General features: G+C 39.9%; 2 protein-coding genes across 8 annotated transcripts in view; both read right to left on the bottom strand.

Annotated features, from left to right (window-relative positions):
• Window positions 1-2,455, bottom strand: part of slc2a4rg (SLC2A4 regulator) — a 42,481-nt gene extending 40,026 nt beyond the window's left edge. For all 3 annotated transcript variants that reach the window (XM_008413921.3, XM_008413922.3, XM_008413920.3), the window contains exon 1: window positions 1,950-2,455. In XM_008413921.3, coding sequence (XP_008412143.2) covers window positions 1,950-2,201 — 252 coding nt within the window. In that variant the 5' untranslated portion in view covers window positions 2,202-2,455. The remainder of the gene's footprint in view (window positions 1-1,949) is intronic.
• Window positions 2,456-5,053: 2,598 nt separating this feature from the next.
• The window catches only part of LOC103467936 (uncharacterized), a 53,201-nt gene continuing 31,122 nt past the window's right edge, over window positions 5,054-27,132 (bottom strand). The window contains exons 1-9 of one of the 5 annotated variants that reach the window (XM_017305932.2): window positions 25,561-25,576; window positions 24,826-24,895; window positions 21,450-21,504; window positions 21,183-21,270; window positions 20,600-21,051; window positions 18,785-18,949; window positions 18,172-18,333; window positions 14,643-14,780; window positions 5,054-9,571 (exon numbers count right to left, since the gene is read on the bottom strand). In XM_017305932.2, the coding sequence (XP_017161421.2) occupies window positions 9,059-9,571; window positions 14,643-14,780; window positions 18,172-18,333; window positions 18,785-18,949; window positions 20,600-21,051; window positions 21,183-21,270; window positions 21,450-21,504; window positions 24,826-24,839 (1,587 nt within the window). In that variant the 5' untranslated portion in view covers window positions 24,840-24,895; window positions 25,561-25,576 and the 3' untranslated portion in view covers window positions 5,054-9,058. Of the gene's footprint in view, window positions 9,572-14,642; window positions 14,781-18,171; window positions 18,334-18,784; window positions 18,950-20,599; window positions 21,052-21,182; window positions 21,274-21,449; window positions 21,505-24,825; window positions 24,896-25,560; window positions 25,761-27,132 lie in introns of those variants that run through there. The other 4 variants (XM_017305930.2, XM_017305929.2, XM_008414699.3 and 1 more) reach the window with 4 other exon arrangements.

The raw sequence follows: 27,132 nt of genomic DNA on the forward strand, positions 1-27,132 counted from the left end.
GGAAGGTTATAAGATCTGTTTCTCATTTAAGTGAGCTCAAACTGTTATAAACAGTTTTTCGGGGGCGGGGGGTTACCTTATCTTAACTGCAGAAGATAAGTCTCTGAAAAAAATTGCATTTTTACATAAAAAATGAATTCACAAAACCTACAATGCTTAAATGGACAGTTCAGATATACTGAAATGATGTTTCCGTAATGTAATTATCAGAAACAGTTCCTCTACCTGTAGTAAATAGATATATCACAGTGAGCTATTCAACCTGTTTAGTTGATGTTAGCAAGTTTAAACCATAAATGCTACCTTAAGAGACACTGCTAAATTGGTGGGTAATATACGTTGAGACTTTCACAAGACACGACTGGTAAGTTTGTCACTGTTTTTTCCGGTTGACACTACCAACTGTATAAATATGCCTCATGTTACTCATCATTCTAAGTTTGCCAAGAATTGAGTAACATTATAGATTTTTTGACTGTTTGTCAGTTGTACAACAGCACTGAAAATCGTACATCCCTGTGTTTTCCCATGTCTCCTAGGATGATGATCAGGTGGAACAGCTGATTAGGTGAATTTATACAGAAAGCAAGCAATGTCAATAAAACAGTGGCATAGTCACCTGCATGCTGCTTGGCTGAGAAAAATCACAAACCTAGCAACTGTCACTCATGAAAATATTGGTGCTTAATATCTGCTATTATGGCCCAATTTTCCACTGATAAACATTTTCAGTTTGACTTGTTACAAAATCCCCAAAGCAGCTAAACACTTGGTCTGCCTGACTAGCTGTTGGCATTTTGCCACTGAAGATTTCTTCATTTTTCCACAAACTCACTACAAGTCACTTTTTTCTATTACAGTACGGATAGAACTATCACTAATATTTTCACAGAACCTCGCTTCAGAAAATATAAACTATCCCTTTGAGTTAATGCCAGAAAGCTTTGTTAATGTAAACCAATTTTTTCAAAACTGTGGCAGGCTGCCACCTCCCCCCCTCTCTCTCTTCCAGAAGCCATAAAAAGTTCACTCCACCCCAAACAGTACTGTAGCTTGCTCATTTTTCTTCTCCCAATTAATCATTAACTGTGATGGAACTGTGTGTTTTAGGTGGATTTTAGCACAGAAAATCAAGCTCAGCATATGGTATATGAAAATGGTCACGTCATAGAATAAATCATATTGATTTAACCCAGTTTCATTTAATATCTCCCTCCAGCCATTGGTCTGTTGCTCTTCCCCACCCCCTCCTACAGTAACTATATACCTCCAGGGGGCCCGCCCCCAGTAAGAACCACTGACATAAACACGCGGCAAGGCAACCGTCTTACCTCCATAAAAACCTGACTGATACATTAATAAAATGAATTTATTCTATACTGCTAAAAACATGTCTTTATTTTGTTCTTTTCAGAAAGCAGGTAATGGCTGAAAAATGTGATTTAAATCCAAACGTGATGCAAATAAAAAGCAGAAGCAAAGGACAAAATAAAGAAATAAAAAATAATAATCATATAAATCAAATTTGTATTTTGAAGAGTTTGCGTGAAGGAACCGGGCCTTCGCAGCCAGGAAGCTCACGTTGTAGCTCCACCCTTAAGTCATGGGGGAGGGGGTAAATCATGTAGTTTAGAATCCCTGCCCCCCTTTATGCTGTAAACTTTGCTCACAGAATAAGCAGCCATTTAAAGCGGTTAAAACACAAGATAAACACTTTTATTGACTCTTTAGTGAAACTGGCCCTTTAAAAAACCACTTTATCCAATAAAAAACATGTAAAAACAAGCCAACAAATGTAGCCGTCTCATGCGAGCATCATGGTCGTCACCGTTACAAGCCATCAGCGGCATATGTCAAACTATACCCTCATGTTAACCCCGTCTGACTCTGATATCTGCGTGGCTACGTGGGTATACGTGTGATTTCGAAAGCTTAGAGAAAGAACTCACTTTTTCCACGTTTTGTAATATTCCAACGCCCGGTGAGTGCCCGCTACCGACGGACGAAGTTCGCTCGTTTTTAACCGCTGCCGTCGAGCCTCCGTCCGTTACGCATTTGTAAAAGATGGGCCCCGGTGTGAAGCTGCTTTTTGCCACCGCTGGGACCCGGCTGTTGTAGCGACCCGGCCGGTAGTTGAAGTCCACGACACCGCCGACGCTTGTCCCGACCGACGACTTTTCCAAAATGCATTTGGACTCCATATTTAGTCAAGGAGAGTGGAGACTAAAGGAAGAATGTCGGCTTTCTGTAGGGTTTTAGTGCAAATCGCGGGAATTAGATACATTTATCGGGATTGTCGCAGTTTGATAGGAGCTATTTGAGTCCTAACTTCTATTCTAGTCTACATGTGAAGTTTTTTCCACCGCTGCCGTCACCGCCGCAGCCCAGGATATCCAAAAAGCCGCCCGGTTAGGAGGATAAAAAGATTGTTTTGCCTCTTTCCTCCAAACCAATGCCACGCCCCCTCATCTAAGCTCCCATTGGTCCGACTCGTACATAAACATGTCACTTTGGCACGCGTCCACATCGAGACTGCCTCTGATTGGTTGTTTTGCTCGTGTCAATCACGTTTTTTTTTTAAGCAAGTAGTGTGGGAGGAAAAGAAAAGGGGGTGTGAACAGCAGTTTACCGGCCGGTGTTTGTCGACGAAGAGCCGGTGTTGAGCAGGGGGAAAACAGCCTTCAGCCCCAGAAGCAAACTGCGCAGTAACGCTTATGCAAATTAACCGGCGACATAGTGGATCTAAAATCAGGGTAGATAAAGTTCATTTTAACTGTTAATTCAAATTACTATGCTTTTTTTCTCCTCACGTAAGGTCGTGAAATAGTTAGACACAACAACAAAAATAGTGTGCGACACATTGTAAGGAAGTCCTGTGCATCTGGAAAGTATTCGCAGCACTTCACTTTTAACACATGTTGTTATGCTACATCTTTATTCTAAATTGTATTAAATTAATCTCTTTCTCAGAAATTCCACACAAAAATACCTCATTATGGCAATGTGGAGAAAAGTTTGAGATTTTTGCAAATGCATTAAAATGGGAAACCAAAGAATCACATTGAAGCCACCGCCTACACCTTGATCCACCTTTAGCAGTAGTTACAGTCTCAAGTCTTTTATGATGCCACAAGCTTAGCACACCTTTCCTTGATTCTCAAGTTTAATCATATTGGATGGAGATGCTTGTGAGCCATTTTCAAATCTTTCCAGAGATGTTCAATGAGATTTAACTGATCTCATTGGGACCTCCAAATCAGCAGAATATTTTCATTTCCTTTCACAGATTCATGCTTCCAGACAACTCTGTCTCAGAGGCCTGCAGATAATTTCTTTGATTTCATTTTTGGTGTTTGGCCTTTGACCTGCACTGTCAACTGTTTTACCTTATATAGAGACCTTATGTGCTTTTCCAAATCTAGCCCAATCAACTGAATTTTCCACAAGTGGACTCCGTTTAAGGTGTAGAGATGGATGATCAGTGGAAACTGCTGTTTTGAGCGTCATGGCAAATACTTGCGTAAATGTGATTTCTTGGTTTTCTATTTTTAATGAATTTGCTAAAATCTCTATAACCTTTTTTCCACAGTGTCATAATGCAGTATTTGCGTGTAGAGTTTTGAGGAAAGAGATTCATTTAATGCAATTTTGAATAATGTTGTAACAAATTGTGGAAAAAGTGTAGCAATGTGCATACTTTCTGGATGCACTGTAGCTCTGCAGAAAATTGCAAGTTTCCTCTGGTGCACGAGTAAAGGGTGTAATAGTTACAGCCGTGAAGCTTCAAATTCTTACATAATGAGTTTGAACAAGACACAACAAACTCTGGCTTATGAATTTAAAATTGGCAAATCAATCAATAAAACTGGTTTGAGTTCACTGCAATGTCAGGGGCCCCTAAAGTTTCATTAACTTTACAATACCCTAAAAGTAAAGTAAATGGTTTGATTAGAAAATATTTTATAAAATCTCCAGCTCTTTTCAAACAACAATCTCCATGACATACTTTTGGAAACCAATCATGTTAAAGCTATTACATACTCATATGTTTTCCAAACAATACAAATAGTTTTGGAACCTATAAAACAGGATGCCCTGGTTTCTGTTGGCTTAAAAATACTGTTCTTTAAAAAAAAACAAAAACAAAAAATAGAAAACATGCCTTGTCCAGTAGTGTTACGCTCAGAATTGTTGTCCGAGTGCCAAAGAGTAGCCCAACAGACTTACACTTTCACAAGTGCGGCACTACGGTTTTCACTGTAATACTCCAAATTACAAATTGTTGTTGAATCACAAATTTTTTTTTCTGCAGTCCTTTAGTCACATCACATTGAACACAATGCAGTCCTTTTTATTTTCATTAGCATCTTATTTGTCATAAGGACAGTGGTGTCCTCATTGACCTGTTGGCTTGTGTTTTGGAGGTGACAGTTGTTTATTTTGTGTTTTTTTTTAAGAAAATGTGCCCTTAAATGTGTTTACTTGTATTCTGTATAACTGCAGCAAAACATCTGAGTTTTCTGTGTGAAGACTTCATCAATTTTATTAAAGTTTAAGGAAAATTGGCAAACAAAGAGAGATTTCACTGTGAAATGTATTTTGCCAAATTGTGATATAAGCTTTCGGAGCAGAGCAATGTTTTCTGGGTCAAAAACTGGAATGTTTAAAAACCACTTGCCTCAGTATCACTGCAGTCAACCCCGACAGGAAGAAGAAATAAATATATCTCATCAGCAAGACATTTTAAGTTAGAGTTTAATCTCCATTCCTACTTTCACTCCATGATGTACTACTACTACTACTTCATTATCCAATTGTTTGTACTGTCAGTGTATATTTGTTAGTGAAAATAAAATCACACCTGTTGCTCAATGATCCAGAATGTACACACCAGTGGTTTCTGCTTTATTGCCTAATCCCTCACAAACACACATTTATTGCATCCTGTATTATTGCAAGATTGAGTTATTAATGTCAGGCTGCAGCAAAGAGGGAAAATCTCTGCTTAGCTGGATTCCCTCTGCAAAACAACAAAATGCAGGTAACACAAGCATGTTATAATGTGCCACTTTATTAGAAAAGTAAAAACTCACTTTAATATTTTATGAAGGGTAATATAAAACATTACAATCTTTTGCATATTTGCACTGTCACGCTATATTATATTTATTAATTTTACTTCTTTTTTTTTATTAAACCCTGTGCTTTAAGAACATACAACATTGGCTACAGCTGTCACAGCAGTACTGGCCCATATTTATATTTTAAGACAATTAATAAACAGCATCTGTATCTGCATGGAAAGCATGAAATGTTTTCTCTTTTTTTTCATACACAAAGTACTACATGTCTGTGATAGCCATCTTTTTTTTTTTTTCTTCTTTTTTTTTCCGGCAACAAATATACTGTATACTGCATGTTACATTGGAACAACATTAGAACAGCAACAGAGTATTTTACACATTTACATCATCGTACTCTTTGTGCAACGAACATTTGTCTCTGTCAGTGAATAACATTGTTCAACAATGTATTTCAGATCAGTCCATTCTCTCAGGGTAAAATGCAACACATAAGGTGATAGCCACACGGGGAAAACATGGAGCGCGACGGCAATTTCCAGTCGATTTTGTTTGAGAGATCACTTCTCAGCTGTTGGCCATTTCTCATGAGTCAGACAGACTCATGCACTCAGAGGTGCATTGCTGATGCGAGGTTGGGGTCTGCCTCCTCCCCTCCCTCCCGCCCCCCCTCCACGATCTCTGTATTACTTGGAGACCCCTCAGAACAGGACATCAAAGGGGCCCTCCTCTGTACAGCAGGAGAAAGAGGGAGTGTCTTCTATGTGGAAAACAAAAACAAATCAGGAAGGGGGCAAGCCCTCTGGGTCCGTGTCCATTTGCACTGACGCTCATCTGGCTTTACACTAGCTGTGCATCTCTCCCCCACCCCCCAGCCCCACGCTATCCCGCTTTGCTGCTCCCTCTGGGGAAAAGAATAAACAGCTCTTCCATTTTCTCCCAATGGCTCCTCGCTATCCCTTCCTCTCTCTTTTGCTCGTTAAAGTTGTTGCTTTGGCTAAACAAAATGCTGCTTTTACATTACATGGCAAAAAGTACAACATAAAATAGAAACGAGAGATAAGTAACACACTATTTGTTTTCATCTCCATATATCAAGGCATGCACTTACTTGCTCAAGCAGAAAGGAAAAGTAGCATCAACAACATAAATATACTCTTTTCATGGCAGTGGTGTGAGCTATTTAACCAAATGTATTGTCATTAGTTAGGTTAAAAATTAAACAGTGCTTCAAAATACAGTGTGCATTTGTTTTTACATACTTTCTGACACAGTAGCATTTATATATTTCTCTTAAAACTTCTTTAAACCCGTCCTTGTCACACGGCAAGTAAATAGAATATAAACTTAATCAATTCTCCCTTTACAGTACTGCAAAGAAGTATTTACCCCCAAACAGTTATTTTATTTTAGTTTCTTTGTCGCACACAAATTATCAAAATGTTAATATCAGACAATGAAAACCCGAGTAAATACAAAAGCAGTTTTCTAATGTTGATTTCAGTTACTTAGGGGAACAAAACAACCTAACCATGCGTGAAGATAAAAATTCACCCCCTTCTTATATCATTAAATATTTGTGATTAGTCACATTCTTTTGGGTATTTTTTCACTTTACACAGCCTGACCTGAACTGTGAGAACCAAGACAATTAGAAAATCACTTAAACAGAACCTGTCAAACACCATGAAGTAGCCAAATGATCTAAACAAACAAAAATTAAGGTCCTTACACCTACCAATCTGGAAAGGGTTACAAAGCCATTTCTAAGACTGTAGGACCAGGTAGTCTCACCAAAAGCCATTATCCATAAGTGGGGAAAACGTTGGCCAAGGACAGTGGTGAACGTAGTGGGGGTAATGAGGCTGGTTGCAGCTTCAAGACCTGAACAAGTGGCCTTAGTTGATGGATTTATGATTTCTGCTCTCTAATAAAAAAAATCCTAAAGGAGAAAGTCCAGCCATTAGTTTGTGACCTTAAACTCAATTGACTTGGGTTATCTAGCAGACTAAGCTCAGTCCTGGATTAACATAAAAAAATGTTTTGAAGGGTTGGGAGTAGATAAAGTGGGGGGTTAGGTTAGAAACATACGTTGCAACATTATCCCTGTACAGGCCCTTAATGCTCAAAAATCCTCCAATGTTGGTGAGTTAAGACAATTCGGCAAAGAAGAGCATTCTAAATTCATCTGTAGTGGTGTAAAAGACTGACAGATTACAGTAGCAAAACTAGCTATAAGATTTAAGACTAATGTGTTTTCATAAGAGACCAAGTTTTAGGTGTTTGACTTTCTTTAATATTTAATATCATTTGAAAACTGAATTTTGTATTTACAGTAGGCAAATTTGTTTAAAACTTGCTTCAAAATTTGAAAGACAGAAGTTAGTCAAAACTCAAAATAAAAGAGGGCAAATCTTATAAAGGGGCAAATACATTCTCCCAACACTGCATCAAGCCCTAAAAGTCTTTCTTCCTGCATTCTTTTTTTAATGGTTCCCGAAGCTACATGGGAAAGACTGTTTATGATGGAAGTGAACCCAGCACAGAAACTGGAAACGAGACCGGGGAGAAAGAGATGAACAACTTTTCAAAAAGACACTAAATGGTAATATTTGTGTCCAGCTTTATATTTTCTTTGGAGTCCAGACCCCTCTGTTACTATTTCAACCACAGGACTCAAGTCCAGTGAGCTCCGTGGAGCTCTAGCTTTTTTTTTTGTTTGTTTTTTTTTCAGTGCTCAGAGCAAATCAAAACTGTGCTTTGATATCCCTTCAGGGGTACAGCTAGGCTCAGCAGTCAGGCAGTTGTCCTGTGCAAAAATACAGAGACTATGAAATAAGAAGTTTACAATCCGCATAAGAAATGACACAAACTGAACAGAATGAAGCATCCTGCATTGGTATTGAAACTCTTTCACTTCTCCATTTTCTTTTAAAAACACTAATCTCATTTATCCCTGCAGTACAGTTAAGCTCTCTCATTGGGAAATGATCACACTGGAGAAATTCTTGCACAAGCCGTTCGCTGCCCTCGACCTGATCACTTCACCTTGCATGACTCTGCCAAATACGTGTGCATCTGGGTGGAGGGTGGCGTCAGCATGCCTCCAGCAACAGTTTGTCAAACGTGACGGTACATTTTCAACTTTTGTCTTAATCTAAAGCCTTTATTGAGCAAAAGCTCACGTTCTAATTTTATCACGAGGGCTCTTACTAGCAGCTGACACTGATGACAATTTGCGGAATGAAGACAATGACCGTAATTTACTCCTGTGCATTTGAGCGGGCCTGCAAATTACAGGCCTGTGTTTGAACAAAGCACCGCAAACACTCCTCCAGACGACAGGTCAGTGAGCGTCAGAACCTGTTTTATGTTTGCGTAGGTAGAGCGGAGCACCACAAATAACTGTGCCTTTAATGTGCTTATTCTCCACCCCAAGATGAGGGATATCTGTGCACCGGTGACCCGATTGCTTACCTTATACTCCGTAAACATCCACTTTCATTGCTACTAATGTCTATTTTCATGTCTACTATTGTGTGAGTTTGCACAATGCATGCACATTTTTCTTTTTTTTTTTTTGTTCCATATGTATTTTAAGAGTGTTCTTCTCAGGTTGTGAGTTGAAACACATACTCTTTCAAGAGTACAGTGTTCATATAAAAATAAATATATAATGAAAAATGATGCACAAGTGGGTGAGTATGGCCAAGTGACACAGTTACATATATATATATATTTATATATATTTTTTTGTTTTTGTTCAAATGTATTTGGTCCATTTTTGGGCTGGACTAGGCTTAGGCTGGTTCTGAAATGCAGACCAATCGAAGGAAGTCTGAACCTGGATTAAGACCCTGTTTGTACCTGATGTCAACACAAAATGGATCCTCATTGATTGTAGAGGGCCTGTGTCTATGTACAGAAACCTGCTTGAAGATCCATGAAATCTGGAGCAGTGGATTTCTACGAGGGTGCTACAGGCCGGTGACGTACATCTCCATCCCATCGTTGAAAGTGAAGATGGTGGTAGTGCCAGAAGTGTTGCCTCCCTGTTTTACATCGCTGATGGTTTCATAGAAGTTTTCCCCACCGGGGAGGCCTCTGACTGGAGGAGCAATGGGCCCTGAGCCTTGTAGTGCTGCTGGTGCTGCCTGATGTTGCTGCTGCTGCTGCGGAGGGCTTTGCTTCTTCCTCTTCAGAGTGGCGCTACCCCCACCTGTGCTGTTATTGGTTGCTCCCTGCTCACGTTTCCTGTGGGCGTCGATACTCGCGTATGCAGGGTCTGACTCGGCCACGGGAGAGGACCAGGACCGGTCCCCCACAGGCTCGTAGCAGGGCTCCTCCTGAGAACGGGCCTGCCCCTGGACTCCTCGGCCTCGGTTTCCCCTGTCCCCTCCGAAGGAGCGCGGAAGGGTCTTTGCTCCGTTGTGCTCCATGGGAGGCTTTTTTTTCTGGGTTTTGCACACAATGGAGTAAGTGTCTGCAATCTGATGGCACATACACACAGGACAAGAACACAGCATGGTGTCAGTTAATGAGTTAATAACACATAACTACAGTCAAAATCTATCCTGTTGTTTACTGGTGACATATCCTGTGATAAAATGTCACTGCAGTGTTCATAAGGGCCAACGTCTCCACCTACTAATATGTACAATGCCTCAAACCACTTGTGCCAGAATATAGTGAGAAAAAAAAACGAACTGCTGAAACATTTATAAGTAGCTGCCTCTGCATTCACTTCTTAAAATTCAACAATACTGAACATCTTTATACATTGATGTAATTTGTCAGAACACAGATAAAAATGGCTCCCATTTGATTGATTAAATAATATTCACGCACACCACTGTTATCTAATGGGGTCTATTAAAGTGTCCCCCTAGAGTCTAGAAGGCTGCATAAAAAATTGTGGCGGGTGGAAGGAAAATCACACAAATTTTTGCTTGAAAAGTGAAAATCAGTGTGGCATTCATTTGTAATCAGCTCCTATTAATCACTGCTTTACAAATTTTTATTTTGGTCTCATCTGACAAGAGCACGTTTTTTCGCCATGTTCACTGCGTGGTACTAGCTAGTGGCAAACTGCAAACTTTTTATAGCTTTTTTCAGCAATGATTTTACTTCTGGATCTCGGCAACCCCTCCAGAGATACCATGGGCTCATTAGCCGCTTCTTAGCTAAATACCAGGCTTGTCAGTATAGGTAGACTGCTATGTCTTGTTAAGTTTGCATTTGAGCCATGCTCTTTCAATTGTCAAATGGCAAACTGGAGAGTGGTTCATGAGATGTTCAAATATTGCACTATTATTTAACTCTGCAACTTAAATTTTTCTGCAACTGTATCTCTGACCCTTCCAGTGTGTTGCTTGATCTTCATTATATAGCTCTTTAAAATAATTTAAAAAAAGTTTGCAGCCTCCACAAAACAACCATTTCAGATTAAATTGCACACAGGTAAACTCTATTAATTACGGTAATAAGATTCAATTTAAGCAAAATTAGCTGTCCCCGGTTTTGATGTCAGAGGTTAAAATCATTTTAATTTGCAGTCCAGAATGTTACAAAGTTCAAGGGGTGTGAATACTTTTTCAAGGCACTGCAGAATGCACATGCTGCACTGGAGTCATACTTAAATGTAACATTTTCTGCTATATATTGCAAGTCTCGTGTTGCTTCGTTAACTATTACGTCTTAGTATATAAATATCACTGACATGCAACATGTGATAACAAGTGTAAAAGTATACTGTTGCTAAAATGGAATATGCAAAACACTGCCTGAGCATGGATTGTGTGTTTATGCACAGAGGTTTGCACATGCATTAACAGCTCTTGCTCTTTGCTATAACCTGACCTAATTTAACCGAGCAGGATAAGACAGTGTAAACTCTGTTATCAGTCCGTTGGATTTCTAGTCAACAACAGAGTTAGTTGTGCAGTGGATGAATCTGTTAAAATTTCCACACCACTGCTTTGGTAACAGGGCGACAAAGCATGGACTGAATTATCTGGACGAGAGCCAAGTTAAAAAAAAAAAAAAGCCCCAACAAGTTTTGTTTTCCTGAATGACCTTTGTAGGTATAAGATTTGCTGTGCATGGACTGCAGGTGTTATGACTGCAGGTCCTCATTCATAAATGCGGGTTTTTTTGCACAGCGTGTGTGCATACGTGCTTGGTTTGCAGCAATAGCTAGGGTTCACAACTGAAAAGCATGTGTGAGGAATTCTGATAAACCAGCTCCGCGACCTCTGGCATTTCTGTGTCAAAATTCCACAAGTGGTGAAAAAGAGCAAAGGATTGTGGGCCGTGGTGATGTTTACCCTCATCGTTCACACCCACACCAGTAGCTCAGCTCTGCTGGGCCTGAGAAACGCTGCCTATGCAGACTCTCTTTTTTTCCACCTCACATACAGATTAACCTTGTTTTTGTCCTGCCTCCAAAATCATGACAGGACTCCCTTTCTTTATGTGTGCTCACCTTGCACTATATGTCACATCGATTGGTCGTGCTGGGGGGAAAGTAAATAAAGTGCATGTGACTGAGACTTCCTCTGTGAGTATCTCTCGCCGTTTCTCTGCGCTCCTTGTGTTACAGGCAGAGCTGAAGTGGAGCATGCACACACCCTGCCCCCACAATTTTCTGGTGTGACCTTTTTGGATAAACAAAGACCCCGGCATAAGCTGTAAGTGTGTGCAGACAACGTGCTGTGTGTGTGTGTGCAAGTGCATGTATTTATGTGGACACAGAGTGTGCAACTCTGCACAGAGGAAGGAAGGAAGTCACAAGATGATGGGGATTTCAAAACTGAGCTACAGCTGGTGAGGAAGCCAGCCATTGTATGCTTTCTTTTCTCTTCTCAGCGGACTGTACTACTTTATGTTGTTTTTAGCTTCCAGCTCTGAGCAAGGCATCGATAAGCAACACTTTCTGCATACAGTGGCTATGTGCGCCACTCACGCATCTGGTCGTGGTCGTGATTCTGTGAGTTGCAAGGACCGCAGAGTTTTCAAAAGGATCTTGCAGCAGCAGATATTCATCTGCTGGGACACGCTTGATGCAACGTGACTGGTTGGGGAGGGCAGGGCCTCCTAATAGCCACAAAGGGAGTGGAGCAGAAGGAGTGAGCACCAAGGAGAGGAGGAGACTTGGTTGGGAGTGGAAACTCAACACCTTTTGACGGCTGCAACTGACAAACTCCAGAGTATAGGGGCATGTTAGGGCAACAACAAGATCTGAAGCGAGAAAACAAAACGAGTGGGGAAAACATTAATACAGAGGGGAAAAAGTAGAGAAAGTAGTTTAAAAAAGAGAAATTGTGAGAGACTGCAAAACGCTATCAAGGCCAGTTGCTCCGTGGTGCATTTTGACATACAACGTAGAAGTGCTCCTGGCAGTAAAGCGCAGAGACTTAACCCTTTCATTTCTACATAAATCATCCTTTTTTTTTTGCTAAACTCATCAATGCCTTTGATAAGCTCACTAACACTATAATACCCTTTAGAACTACTGCTTTGTTATAACATGCCTTTTTAATCATAAAGTGTTTAAAATGTTTAGTGTTTAAACTGAGACTGGGACGCATGGAGAAGTGTGGTGATGGAGTAAAAATAAACACTTGTCTATTTTAGGGACCCCTGTGCTATTTAGACTGACTGTCTCTGACCTGTAGGCAGACAGTTTACAGCTCACTCACTCAAACATATTTAGTGCCTTGGAAAAGTAATCACACCTCTTTAAAATTTTTAATATTTTGTCAATTTACAACCAGAAACTGGGCACCAGCAACCCTCCCGACACCACTAAAGGATAAGGGTGTAAAAAAAATGGATGGATAACCAGAAACTTTGATGTATTTGAATGGGATTTCACATGTAAGACAAAGATAAGAGTTAAGTGGGAAAAAAAGGAAGTAAAATCTTAAATCTGAAAAGCAGGGTTTATATGGAGACACCAACAAGTGTTTTTAACTTTGCACATCTAGATCTGAAAATTTAGTCCAGTACGTCTTTGCAAAATAGTTCAATCTTAGTCAGATTAAATCTAGAGTGACTGTGAACATCAGTTTTCAAGATTCCCAACTGGATTTAGGTCATGTGTTAAGCCAGGGGTCTGCAACCTTTGGCTCCAGCATTATCCATATATGGATAATACACCATTATGCCATTATATATATGTGTGTGTTTTCTGTCTTACTTTCTTGTAAAACCTAAAAGTACAAATCAAAAATAATTAAAAAAATTATTTTACCAGAGCTCAAAATAATAATAAAAAATTTTAAGTTGTCCTTTTTCAAAGTGCCATGATCTTGGGTTGTTTTGTTATCTGGGTTTTCACCTTAGTTATTTTTATTTTGCTCTGAGTAGATCAGCCTTCTGTCCATTATATTCTCGTTCTTTTTGTCCTAATTTAGTTGCATCAAGTTTATTATTTATTTATTGTATTTGTCGGTCTTTGTTGCAGTTAATGTTTTGTGCCATTTCTCTCTCTCAGCTTGCGTTCTGCTCTTCCATCACAGCTGCATTCAGTTTGTAATTAGTCTTGGTCCATTATTCCAGCAATCAAACACCCCAGTAATTAGCCACCTCTCGTTCACTTACTCCTGGCTGGTTCCTTCTGCTTGCCTCATGTTTTCCAGTCTCTGTTTACCCTCTGCTTTTGTAAGTTATTTGAGTTCTTTAGTGTAACTTATTTCATCATTTACCCAAGGATTCCAGCTTCCATTCATACACACAAAACATTAATACATTCATTTAATATTTTTGGCTCTAAACAAGTTTGAATTTAGTAGAATTGGGGGCAAAAATGCCTATTTGTTAAGTTTGCAGACCCCTGTGTAAGGCTTTTCCAAAACAAAAATATGTGTATAGCTGTCCTGTTCACAGATTCTCTCATTTAGGCTGTGTATCTTTGCAGCTCATCATGGGTCTACTAACTACTAATGTAAGACTGGTTTAAACTACTGTACAACTTTATTATAATGTTGGTTGCTTGGTAAGGAACCCTACCAGGAGTTTACCAAGACTTCACTTAAATCAAGTTTCAGTTGGAATTTTCTATTCTAACTGCATAGTTTGTCTAAAACATAAACAGATGTGTGCATATATTTACATATATACACACACACACACAGTATATAAACACATGCCCTATTTAAACATAGCTGTATCTATTCTGAGCTATGATTAATACTGGACAGCAGGTGACAGTCAGCCCTGGTCTGTGTAGATATATGCTGAAGGCCGACAGATGAATGGGGGGTTGGGCGAATGAGGTCAAGGTTCAGGCAGGCCGGTGGGGGTTCTGGATCCATGTAACATAACCTCTTTCTGTAAGCAGAAACCACGTATGGCAGGAAGGTCGTGAGGCAGCCGTGTTACGACGACGTACCCAATCAAAAGGGTGCCGGCGTCGGTAAACACAGCAGAAATCAGAGACTGAATCTCCTGCCTGCTTGGAGAGTTTCCGGCCAGCCTTGTATTGATTCTTTATTCTCCCAGCTTGTCACTAAAATCACATGTATCCATTCACAAATACACATACTGTAGGTAAACTACCTCCTTTGCAGTTGGAGGCGATGGATGCCCCGGCTGTCCGTTCTCTCCCCGGAGTGGAGGTGGGTGCAAGGTGATGATGTCTTCGTCCTCCGGAGGCTTCCAGATGTACTGCTCCCCATTGCCTATGAACACTGCTTCCTGATAAACAAAGTTAAATGATGAGCTTCATAAAGTGCGGCTGTGAGGTTAGAATCTGTGAGCCATTGTGCAAAGGTACTCATGCAAATAAAAGCTCTAATGTCATAATATTAGACATTAAAGTATGTAATGTCATGTATGTAATGTATGAGTTAAAAGTAGATGAACAAAAACAAGTGAATTATTCATGTGTGTTTTCGAGGAATGGGCCAGTTTCCAGGAGTCAGTCCTGGATTGTACGAACCCAAAGTTGGATTGGATCAGGGAAACTTCAGACCATGACTAGTTTCCCTTTTGCGTCATCTGGATTTGGATGTTTATGGATTGGACATTTAGCATTGTAAATGTGAAGATTTACAATTGGAAATAAAGATAGGTAAAGTCTATTATTCTATTAATCAAGAATGTAAAATATAAAATATTCTGTGCAATAAGAAACTTGATTTAAAAACTACAACTGAATTCAGGTTTTTAGTCCATATTTTTGCTTAATTCTTTGCATCAAACTCAAAAATAACATAAATGTTATAGATAACAATAGAATAACTAACAACATGTTTCCCTTAGCAGCAGCAGGAACATTTCTTGTTCTTTCTAAAAACCAAAAGTTTATGCATTATTATTTTTGAATTTTTGTTGTTATAACCACAATACTTTAAAAACAACACTTTGAAACTCAGTTCCAGGCTTCACCTGCCCTACAGGATCATTTTGACAGGAAGGCTTTGAAGAAATAGTGAAATCAATAACTTTTAGCAAAATATCCATCATCTTACACGCTCGGTCCTATTGGGATTGAAAAGGGTGCTGCTGTCCATCTCCTGAGGATAATGGGAGAGAGGCAGGGTACACCCTGGTCAGGTGGCCAGTCCATCACAGGCTAAACATACACTATGACATAATCTCAAACGCCATGAAATAATTACCTTTTGGACAAAAGTTTGGTTATTTAAATGACGATCAAACAAATGTCAAACAGAGTTGTCGATTTGTCTTGTTAACAAGCATCTGACATCAGTAAAAACCTGAAATTAGCTCTCTGGCTCTTCAGATGGAGATTTCAGAGTAAGATCTCTGTCATAAAAACAAAATTAAATTACTGAATCACTTTTTCTGTTAAGCCAAAAATGGCAGCTTTGTGCTTAAATGCAGTTTTTTTTTTCAGTTCCTCCTTGCTCTGCGACCAACAGTTCCAAAGACATTTTATGCAAATCTGCAAACTCAAATATGTCTTGCTGACAGACAGGCAGACCTAGTGGCACACAGACAGTGCTGCCAAAACATAACCTCCATTTAACTCTGCTGGTGGTGGTGATTTCTGAGAGACTTGAGGAGAGGTAGAGGTCAGATAGGAATCTGTATTCAGGAGAAATGTTTGGGCCTTTCATAGAGTTTAACTGCTGCACTTAGCAAATCCTGACTGACAGGCAACAGTTGACTTACTATTTTCAATACCTTTAACATTATCTGGAAAATATTACTCTGCATGGGTGGCTTAAGACAAACCTAGATGTCATAAAAGAATGACCCAACATGACACTTCTCTTGCAAAACTTTTTTATAGCTACAGGTCTTAAGAGGAATTAGTAACCAATTAGGAACCACAAATTGGTGAACACACATGCAACTGAGGATGATTAAACTTTTATAAGCCCACCCCCCCCCATGCAGCCTGACTGAGTTAAAATAGCAAATGGCTTCAATATGTGCACAGTATTTATTCTCATTCAGGCTGCTGGCTACCTGTTAGCTGTTTCTAGATAGACTTGCTGATGGATTCAACAGGAGCACTCCCACCGACACACACACACACACACACACACTGGCAACCAGGCAGCCTGCCAAACTCTTAGATAATCCATGCTTCCACACTTTGCTCTAATAGTGTGCTGCACTGCATGATGCAAAGCGGGCAGAAGGCAAGCACACACACGTGGAAAAAAAACACACACACTTTAAAGGTTTGTCACACTCATTAAAAGTTCAGGTCAGTAACAAATCACATCAGCAGTGATTTTATCCTTCATCTTAAGAGAAATTTTTTGCTTTTGTATTGATTTCTTTTCATTCTTATAATTGCTTACAGCTAATAAAAAGGCCACATCCAGTGTTTTTAGAGGATGTAAATAAAATGGATGCCTAATATATAGAAAATATTTTTACAACACAAATTTTGCCTCACTTAAAAGTTGTCTATGTACAGTAAAAGACATGCACTCAACATTTGATTTGGGTTCATTTTGCATGAATTACTGCATCAAAGTGGCGAGGCATGAAGGCATTTAGCCTGACATATAACTGAGATGTTGAGGAACCCCGGTTTGCTCTAACAGCGGCCTTCAGCTTGTTTGTATTGTTGTGTCTGGTGTCTCTCATCTTCCTCTTAAAGATGAAAAAAGAGGAAATTTAAATCACTAAAAGGGGAATTTAAACCACTGAGCAACAGTCCATTCTTTTTTCTACTTGGCCCAGGAGAGACACACTGTTGTTTCTGGTTTAGAAGAGGCTTTGCAGATGCGATGTGACGGTTGTAGACAATGTCCTGGATATGAGTTTTTCTAGTGGCAATCAGTGAAGTACTGGTTCCAGTCCTTGCCTTGCAAATCCTGCAAATCTCACCAAACTAGGCTTTGCTTCACAACCCTCTTTGGTCTTCAGTTGTCTCTGTGTTTTGAACATATTCACATGGCATACTTTTTCCTTCAACTTAGCATTCCAATAAAATGCTTGGATACAGCAGTTTGTGAACAGACAGCTTTTTCACTTAAGAAACTTGAGATGTCAGAATAACAGTCAAGTTAGAACAGGCTTCCTCACAATTGTGCATGTCACAAAATTACATTTCTATATTAAAAATACTTTTAAAAAATTGCGTTATGCTATTTTCTGGAAACAGAATCTGATTTTCATTAGCTGCAAGCCAGCTAAATTGATTGAAGTGCTTGAAATGCATCACTCTGTGAGCAACAAATTTAATATAAGTTTTATTTTTGAACAGAATTGCTGAAATAAAGAACGTTTTCAATGATAATGTAATTTATCGACATCTGAATATATGAAGTATGTGACAGAACAAAACAATAGTTTTTGTAATTTTTTTATCTTACGTACATCATTCGACTCTTCTTAAAAGTGAATAAAACTTAATAGGGTAACCACATTTAACCTACACTAAATATATTTTTGCTCTAAAGCTATGAAAACTGAGAAAATGTCAAGACCAAACCAGCTAAATCATTTCAACCTGCATGGCTAAACATGTTTGTTTGTGGACACTGCCCTCTTGTGGTCATGAGGCTATCCTACAGCTGTCAGAATGTGGCTGGTTGAGGAGTGTAACAGATTATGTATTTGAAGAAGATATATATATATATTTTTTTCTTTTCGGTACCTTGGGGAAAGAGTGCAGATGGAACGGCTCCAGCGGCTTGCGTGGAAACTCCTGACTGCGATGTAGGGGAAGAGCACCAGCAGAGGGGGAGTCGCTCACGCTCGACTGGCTGTCTGACATGCTGTCAGCTCCATTATTCTCCTTCCGACTTAACTTATCTACCTAGAAATTTGTATTGTGATTGACAAAATTATAGTCAATTATTTTATTGAAAAATATCATGAAACATTTAATTTCTATTGTACAAGCAGCAAGTATTAAGTGATGTTGCTTGAACAATATAGGTTGATTTTAATGTACCTTTCAAAATATTTTACGCAAAAGCAAACTGGAGTTTGTAGACAGTTTTCGCAGCTCTTCAAAGTCTCTAAAGATAATACAGCAACTGTGACACCTTCACATAAGCCTGACGTTAATATTTCTTTTTCAGAAGTGAAATCTAATACACGGTTACAGTTACATAAGTTGTATTACGACAGTCTTTAATGCTCTCGGTAGGTTCGAGGATGAAACACTGCTGATGATATCCAGCTAAATCAGTGAAATCCTTTTTCTTTTCAGATTTCTTTTTTTTTTTTTTTTTACCATAGATAAGAAATCGTTTTATGTCTACCTTTTTAAACTTCCGTATGGAAGCGTATTCAGCTGCAGCTGGATCTTGATTGACCAGGGAATTTACAGAGGACAGAGGAGATCTGCTAACACCGCTCGCTCCGTTTCCTCTCCCTGCCATGGTTCCATTAGTGATGCCGTTTCCTCTGCCGTTCCCTCTGCCAGCCTGAAAACAAAAACAGATAGGTTAGTCTCTCACTGATCATTTGTCTCAAACGTAAACAGAGAAAGACAACCGATGCAACGCATCCTGAATGAGCACCGGTCCCATTTATCTTCGAACAAATAGAATCTGCTGGGAGCGGCAGCTCCAATATGTTTAGAACTAATCTGACTTTATTTTTTTGGCTTTATTAGCAGCAGTAACAGCACCATTCTAACTTATTAGAACCATTGTTAAGATGAGTAAAAAGGCCTTAATTAAATAGTTATTTAATCATGGGAGTTTAATTTTTCTAGCTCCTAAATAAATATGTTGTCAAGATGTTTTTTTTTCTTTTAACAAAATCATTGGAACCAAACTTTTTGGTATACTGTTTGTAAAATTTCCTCATGCCAATAGGCTAGAGTTTATTCTTCTGGAACAACCTTTCACCTTCTGGAACAAGGCTGGAGCTCGCAAATAGAGGGATCTTGGTCAGTTTCTTTAGTTTGTTCATCTTTTCTCTTCTCTTTGTCAACCCACAGGTTTTCCACAGAATGAAGATCTGGGTGTCAAGATGGCCATGGACGAAGGTTGATTTTGTTTCTGATAAACCTGTTTGTCTTGGTTCGGTCATGTTTTCGGTCAATATCAAGGTAAATAACCCGATGGCCAACCATTTTAAATGCGTTCTCATATGGTCCACAAGACTTCTATTTAAAATATCTAATTATTTTAAAACGTCTATCAGGAAATGAACTCCTGTGGGGTTACCCAGCCAAACTCACATCTACACAAAACCTCCATCATACTTAACAGTGAGTGGGAGTTACTTTTCCACATAGTCATTCTCTATGTTTAATGACAAAACTGCCGGGTCTATTTGTTGCTAAAAGAGTTCAGTCTTTGATTAATTTTAACATAAGTTGGTCCCAGTTGAAACCCCAGTTAAACAAACTACATATTTATGTTTGCAGTGGCAGGAAAAGGCTTTGCTCTGGCATGACTTCCAAAATACCAGTTCGCATGTAGACAGTGTCTAATGGTTACTATGGAGACCTGGTTTCCCTCCGAGATGGCACTTTTTGCAGCAGTACTCCAAAAGGGAGATTTGGAGATTTTTTTCTTAATCTCCCTCATCTTCATTTTTATTTTGTGTGGTGGTGATATTAATACGGCCCCTTGTCTGACTGAGGCGGCAGTTGGAAAGAGAAATGTTGTTTTTATAGACCAGGGAACAACAAAGTCATGGGTTAATAATTAAAAGTCCAAGAAACTTGGAACTTTTAATAAGAATAAATAAATTATAGACGCATTTTTACAAAAACTTCCGCTACATTTATTTTGTAGCCATTGTTAGTGAGCCAGGAGTTGTGCCAGTGACTGAAAAAAAATCGACTTGAATTTAAGGTTGAATTTTTATTTATTTATTTTTTCAGTTTTGTACATTTTGTAACTGCAATAAAACGATTCAATTCAATTAGTTTTTTTAAATGTTTTTATCAAATGTGCTTATAAGTGTGGAGGGTGCTGTATTACACCCAATTTATACATACAGAAAACCTATTTAAAACAAATCCAGTTTAAGGTTTCAGTCAATGAGCAACATTTCTTTCCTGTTAAGTTACAGACCATAAACGCATCACTGCTTAATGTCTGTGTGTGAGTACGTACGTTTCCTTGCCCGTTCCCACTACGAGCTCCTCCTGAGAGAGTGGGGGGGCTCTGAGCGGCTCTGACCGTCGATGGCGTGCTGCTTGATGACGTCAGCGGAGCAGAGGGCACTCTGGGAGCCGCTTCGCCTTCCCGGATCCCAACGCTTTCGTACAGACCATCGTCCAGGTAACGGGTGGGCGTCGGGTTATTGCGCAGGCCAACCTCAGTGTAGGTGTGGTCTCTGGCCTCCGCTCCGCCGCCTCCACCTCCACTCCCGCCTCCACCTCCACCTCCTCCTTCACCTCCCGCCTCCCCTCCGCCACCGCCCCCTCCGCCTCCCTGGCCAGACGCCTGGGGACTGGTGGGGATCTGGGGGAGCTGGCGGCCATGGGAGGGCCTCAGGTCCGTCTGGGAGCGCCGACTGTGGAGGAGCAGGAGGTCCATACTGGCTGGGCGGCTCTTGCTAACAGCTGCACAGAGATAGGGAAGAAGAAGAAGGAGGAAGGAGAGAAAACATTTGAATATGCACTGCTGAGAACGTGTAACAGCTCGGATGTGCATATTATTTATTATCACACTGAACCTGTTAGTTAGCACTTACAGTTTCCATTGCAGGGAAAGCGATTGATCTCATGCAGCCTGGTGTCAGATTTACTCATGGAGTTCAGTTTTGGATGCCGAAGCGTACCCTGCTGTCGCACACACACACATAGACTTGTTAATGGAAGCATAAAACATGCAAACACATGCATGTGCATCTGTTAGAAGGGAGGTTAGAAGGAAAACAGTAGAAGTGGATGGTGACAGGCATAGGGGGGTGGTTTTGGGAGGGATGGTGGGGGGGCTGTAAAATGAAAACACGTCTCACCATATTTACAGATGTCCCTTTGTCTCCGGCTGGGGGGTGCTTGCTCTTGCTTTTTCTGACACGACATCAAAGTGAGGAAGGTCACCAGAGGCCCGTGGACAGAAAGAGAAAACACACACACAGAGAAGATAGATACCATCAGCATCTAACTGTGGTCAGGGCATAGAAGTCCTTGGTTGATGACAAGAGCCCAGTCGAACGGTGAATGGAGCATGAATCTGGCTTTTTACTGAGGCAAAGATGACCTTCGTTTTATAGACGTAGATAAAATCAGATAAAATTCACAAATGTTCTTTTGTACTTTGCTCTATTCTGCCTTCAGGTTGACGACTTGTAAAACAAGTGTATTCCGATAAGTGTTATGCACGCGAGCAGATCCCTGGAGGTGGCTGTAACTACAGGAAACAGTTGATATGGAGCCAAAGCAACAAGACAAAGTCAAAGAAGAAGAAGAGAGAAGAAAAAAAAACTCTGCTGTGCAGGTGTGACTGCGAACAGCGCTCCTCCCTCTGCCTCTTCTCTCTCGCTTTGGAGGGTGAGGCGCCCGTGCATCACGTAACACAAGAGATCCTACTGCTGTGCTGCAAAAACACAGTGAAGCAATAAATAGAATTTCAGGTTTGCAAACAGGTGCAGAGTCCCTGCTGCGTCATCCTATTATGCAAGTCGCTGCAAAAGACTGTGTCAGATCCATGTTACTGGAGCACGATATTGTCTCATCCGGCGAACTGCAACCATTTTGTACAAACATACGGTCATCATGCCCCCAGGGGGATCCTGGGAAGGTGAAGAGAGCTCCCCTGGTGATTTTCACAATAATGCAAAGGAGGGAGTTTACAGGAAATGATGACAGTGAAGTACAAAGTCAGAGAACAGCTACGATTATTATATCAAAACAAAACTCTCCAACAGCTTTCCTCATTTGCAGACTTAGAGTTTAGTTTATTTTCTTTGCAAAATAAGTCAAACTCAGTCAGACTAGATGGGTGTAGTCTGTGAACATCCCATTTTAAGTCTTGTCAAGGACTTTAAATTGGATTTTCTTCTGGAGTTTGTGCTGCGAAGTTTGAGTTGTGCATTCAGAATAACGTGAAGTGATCATTTTCAAACACAAACGCCTTCTTATGCAGGTCAAAACGTTTAATTTTGGTCTCACGTGGCCTGTGCTTTCTTCCACATGTTTACTGTGTTCCCCAAATTTCAAACATGACTTCTTATAGCTTTATTTTAACATCAGCTTTGTTTTGATTGTGCGACAAACAGCTGTGCTGGAAAGTGCTCAAAGTATGTAGCTGCACTCAATTTTATTTACAAAAATAAGGGCAATGAGTAAAAATGCATACTTCACTTTTACTTTTATAACTTGAAAAAGGAAAGCTGAACCATGTTTCATTTTCTTCACCCTTCTCAGTTATGCTGCACTTGGCCTATCTGATAAAATCACAATAAATTACGTTGAAGTTTGTGGATGAAATATGACAAAATGGGAAAAAAAAGATAATTTCCCTGGAACTTAGAAGATTATTTTTAATAGGTCAGAGAATATTTTTCTATATTTATTTTGTACTTTGTAAAAAAAATATATATATATATATATATATACATATATATATATATATATTGTACTTCGGCTGCATGCTATTAGTACGTCTGGATTTTACAGCAAGTTAAAAGCTTCTTCTCATTTCATTGCATTGCTGACTGTTTTAACCTGGATATGACAAACCAATCTGGATCTGAATCAGCACTTGACTGTGACAAACTGGTTATGCACAAGAAAACTATTCAGCATCCAATACCATCCAGCAGGGAGCCTGAGTTCTACTGTATATTATTCTTTAGATGACATAAGCTGGTTTGACATTTCTCTACATCCAAATATGCGTTTCCCATGGCAACACAGGCACAATGCAGCTGCTGATTGGTCCCTGAGGATTTTGAAGGGGAAAAAAAAAAGCTCCTCCCTTGAGTCTGATCCTCTTTAAACCGTGGGGTGTCCCAGTGAGCGTGCCTGCTGCGGAGTTTGCTGGAGAGCAGTGACTTCGGGCAGCTCTTGCTCTGGCTTGCCTCCCCCTCACTGTCCTGTAAGCATCGGTTCATCTCATCTGACACTCACAGCCATTAACATTCATTACTGCCACTGTGCTCAAAGTCGGGGATGAAAGAGACGGAGAGTAAATGGACAGAGGGAAAGGAAATAATGGAGGAGGGGAGTTCAGAAGAAGTAGGGAAGCAGAGAGAAAGGAGTGGATGATCAGAGGGATCTGAGGGGGCAAGGGAAGATTTTAGCACATTTGCTAAAACTTTGGCTGTTATCTCTTTCTCTTTCTTTTCCAGCGCTGTGGAAAAGCTTTGTAAAACTTTAATGCTCTTTTTTTCCTCTTTTCTAACTGAAACAGAAATATTTTTTGGTGACACTATACGTTCACTAGCTGAGACAGCACACCATGCACACTCTACACCCAAGTAGCCGGCCCTAGTTGAAGTAATTTCAGTTTACTTAGTCAGTCCTTACTGGATTTATTAGTAAGTGTTGGGTCACTGTCATGTTTCAGAGTCCGATCTGCTTCAGCTTTGCTTTTTACAGATAATCTCACATTTGTCCTAATTTATAGAAGTCATTTTCCACAAATAGAAGTCATTGAGAGTTTTATGGTGGTGAGCCAGCCACGCCCTGCTGCAGCAAAAGATTCTCAAACCATAACCATAACACTTCCACCTCTATGCTGTTTCCTCGTGGAGACTTCTGTTATCATCTTGCCGCCTGCTTTAAGAGATTGCCTGTTTGGACAGCCAGACCCGGGTGTGTTGGTAGTCGTTTTGAATGTCCTCCAGTTTCAGACTATTTTCCCTACAGTGGAACGGCTGATTTCAGATTCATTGGAGACTCCTCTAAATCCCTCACCAGACTCATAAGCTGCTACAATCTCCTTTCTGAAGGCCTCAGACAGTTCTTTTCCAATTACCATGTTGTTTATTCCAATTTAATTTTAACAGAAAGGAGCAAACCAAACTAAATGCCCTAAGCTTAAACAGGACAAACCTCCTTAACATGAAGTAGTGATGTTGAGATCCCTCTGTTTGTGTTATTACCAATTTTAAATGTGATGGTGTACTAATGTAAAGCGAGTTCTGCTTCATTGAACTGCAACAGGCCAGTCCAAATAACGACGACTCTGCGTTGTGTTGATGTTTTTTAAAAGGTGTTTCTGTGCGATCGGAAATTTATTTCCCCACTGACAACATATCGGGTTTGGATCAGTGCAATCGGCTCAGCTTCACACAGCACACTCTAGTGCAGCTTTCACAGACTGGCCAAGTTCACAGTAACAATAGTTTCAATGTACAATGAAGAACACAATAATAAATGATGTACCTGAATGAGAACATATCGGGCTCGGCTCAGTACAATCGGCTCTGTTTCACACTCTCGTGCAGCTTTCACTCTACAACAGAGCATTACATTAGCATTTCGCTTTAGCATGCGGAGTGTTTCGCAATATTAAACAAACTGAAAGTACAAAAGCTTGTGCCAGGCACACATCCAGTAAATATTCATCACACACCATGTATATAATATCATAAAAATTAGTATTAATGTGTTGCTAACTCTTTTCTACCCGGTGTGCTGAAAAATGCAACTCACCTACCGCGTAGCTTTCACAGACTGCCATTGATTCCATGAGGCAGCAGCATATAGCCAGCCACACAGAGAGGGGGCGCTATTTCCCATTGCACTGATACATAAAGCGACCTAACACACTCACCAGAATTTGACCTTTTTTATTTTTAAGAAAACTTCAAAAGGTATTTTCTTTTTTGTATTGTAGTCTTGATCTTTTTCAGTTATTAGGACAGATATTTCTAAGATAACACTATTATCTTAGAAATATTAGTATATGGATATGTAAAAAAATAAATAAATACAGGCTTTCAAAGAGGGAGCTCAATATTGTGAGTAAGTTTATTGTTTTTATGTAACTATTAGTTTTTAATCAGTTTCTATCAACTTTTATAAAGATAATTTAATATAACAACAATTAATATGCACAATCTTATCTGTTAATGCACTTTTAGAAGGCTTTTTCCTCACTAAAAGTAACAGCCTTACCTTTGGCAACCTACACAGACGAGGACGATAAGGATGGTGACCACAAAGGCGGATGCTGCTGCGATTGCTCCCAGAACCAGCAGGTTTTGGTAGGTGAGCTCTGAACCTGGGTCCTCCTTGTCAGCCATGACATAAACTCTGTCTTGCTCACTTTCAGTCAAGCGCCAGTTGTGCAAATCGGACCTTGTGATCAGGAAAACCTGCAGGGACACAAGGAAAAAGAGAACACATGAGTGACATGGGAGATAAAAGGAAACAGAAAAAAAAAATTCACAGCATGAACTACAGAGAAAGATGGTGTCTTTGTGTGTGTGCGTGTGTGTGTGTGTGTGTGTGTGTGTGTGTGTGTGTGTGTGTGTGTGTGTGTGTGTGTGTGTGTGTGTGTGTGTGTGTGTGTGTGTGTGTGAGCATGGACACACTTGCCTCTGGCTTTTTATCACTGTCTTTTTCTGACATATCAGTTTCTATTTTTGACTTTCTCGAATAATGCACAGAAAATAGAACACCTTGCAAGGAAGCAGCTAGCATGCCAAAAACACTTTGATCATCCTTTCTCTAAGCCTGAGAGAACCTTGTGTTAGTTTAACAGGGGAATGAAGACGCAACTGAGCTCCTTATAGGCAGCAATAGTTGGATCACATGCTCTGCGGCTCTACTTCAGCTGGGGGTATGAATCGAGTCACAGCAGGCTTAAGCACAGAAGACAAGATTATGCATCATAGTAATATTGCTGCACAGAAGATAGGAGAGCATGTTTACTCCATGCCTGTTTAGCTTTCTGACGCAAAAACCTATTCCACGAACATACACAATTCTCATTCATGTCAGACAAGATTAACTCTGGACAGATTTACATGCTGGTCCTACACGACTGGATTAGTGGAGATAGATTTGACTACTATAATGAAAAATGTAAAAATCGCATATGATTTTATTCGAGCACATTCACAGTATATTTTCTTCACAAAGTATTGAAAAGAAACAGCATCTAAACCAGGTTATATCTGCAGTAGCTTCCGATTCTCCCTAAACCTTCTCTAAAAGCAGCTCAGGTTTACCCAGATGCGCTAACAAGCCGTCATTATTCCAGCGACCCACTGCGCTCATGCAGTCAGTGCTTCCATAATCACAGATTAAAGGAAGTAAAACAAAAGCAGGGCGCTTTAGTGATACATGTTGAATCGCAAACATACACGAAGAGTGTGACAAAGCAAGCATAATGTTTTAGCGTCAACATTTTCTGGAGCACAAGCGTAGCAGCAGAGTTCCTGCAGATGAATAGACAGTCGACTGTTGGTTCATCACATTTTCCCAGAGTTAAGTGGGTTCATTTAACAGGGCTACAAAACAATGTTCCTACCAAAAAAGTACATTTGTCAACTCCCATCAGTGGCCTGACTGCATTGACTTTTAAGTTTAAGCTTTAACTCCAGGAATGTTTGTTGTTTTTTAGTTGTAGCTGGAAAAAAATCAAGTGATTTTGCTAGAGATACACTGATTAATGGGGCAGAGGTTGAAATTGGCCATTATTTTTTTCTTGTTAGGCTTTAATTGGTAATAAGTAGGTTAAAT

This window comes from Poecilia reticulata, chromosome 7 (assembly GCF_904066995.2).
Source record: "Poecilia reticulata chromosome 7, P_reticulata-male-v2, whole genome shotgun sequence".
In the NCBI taxonomy this organism is placed as follows: Eukaryota; Metazoa; Chordata; class Actinopteri; order Cyprinodontiformes; family Poeciliidae; genus Poecilia; species Poecilia reticulata.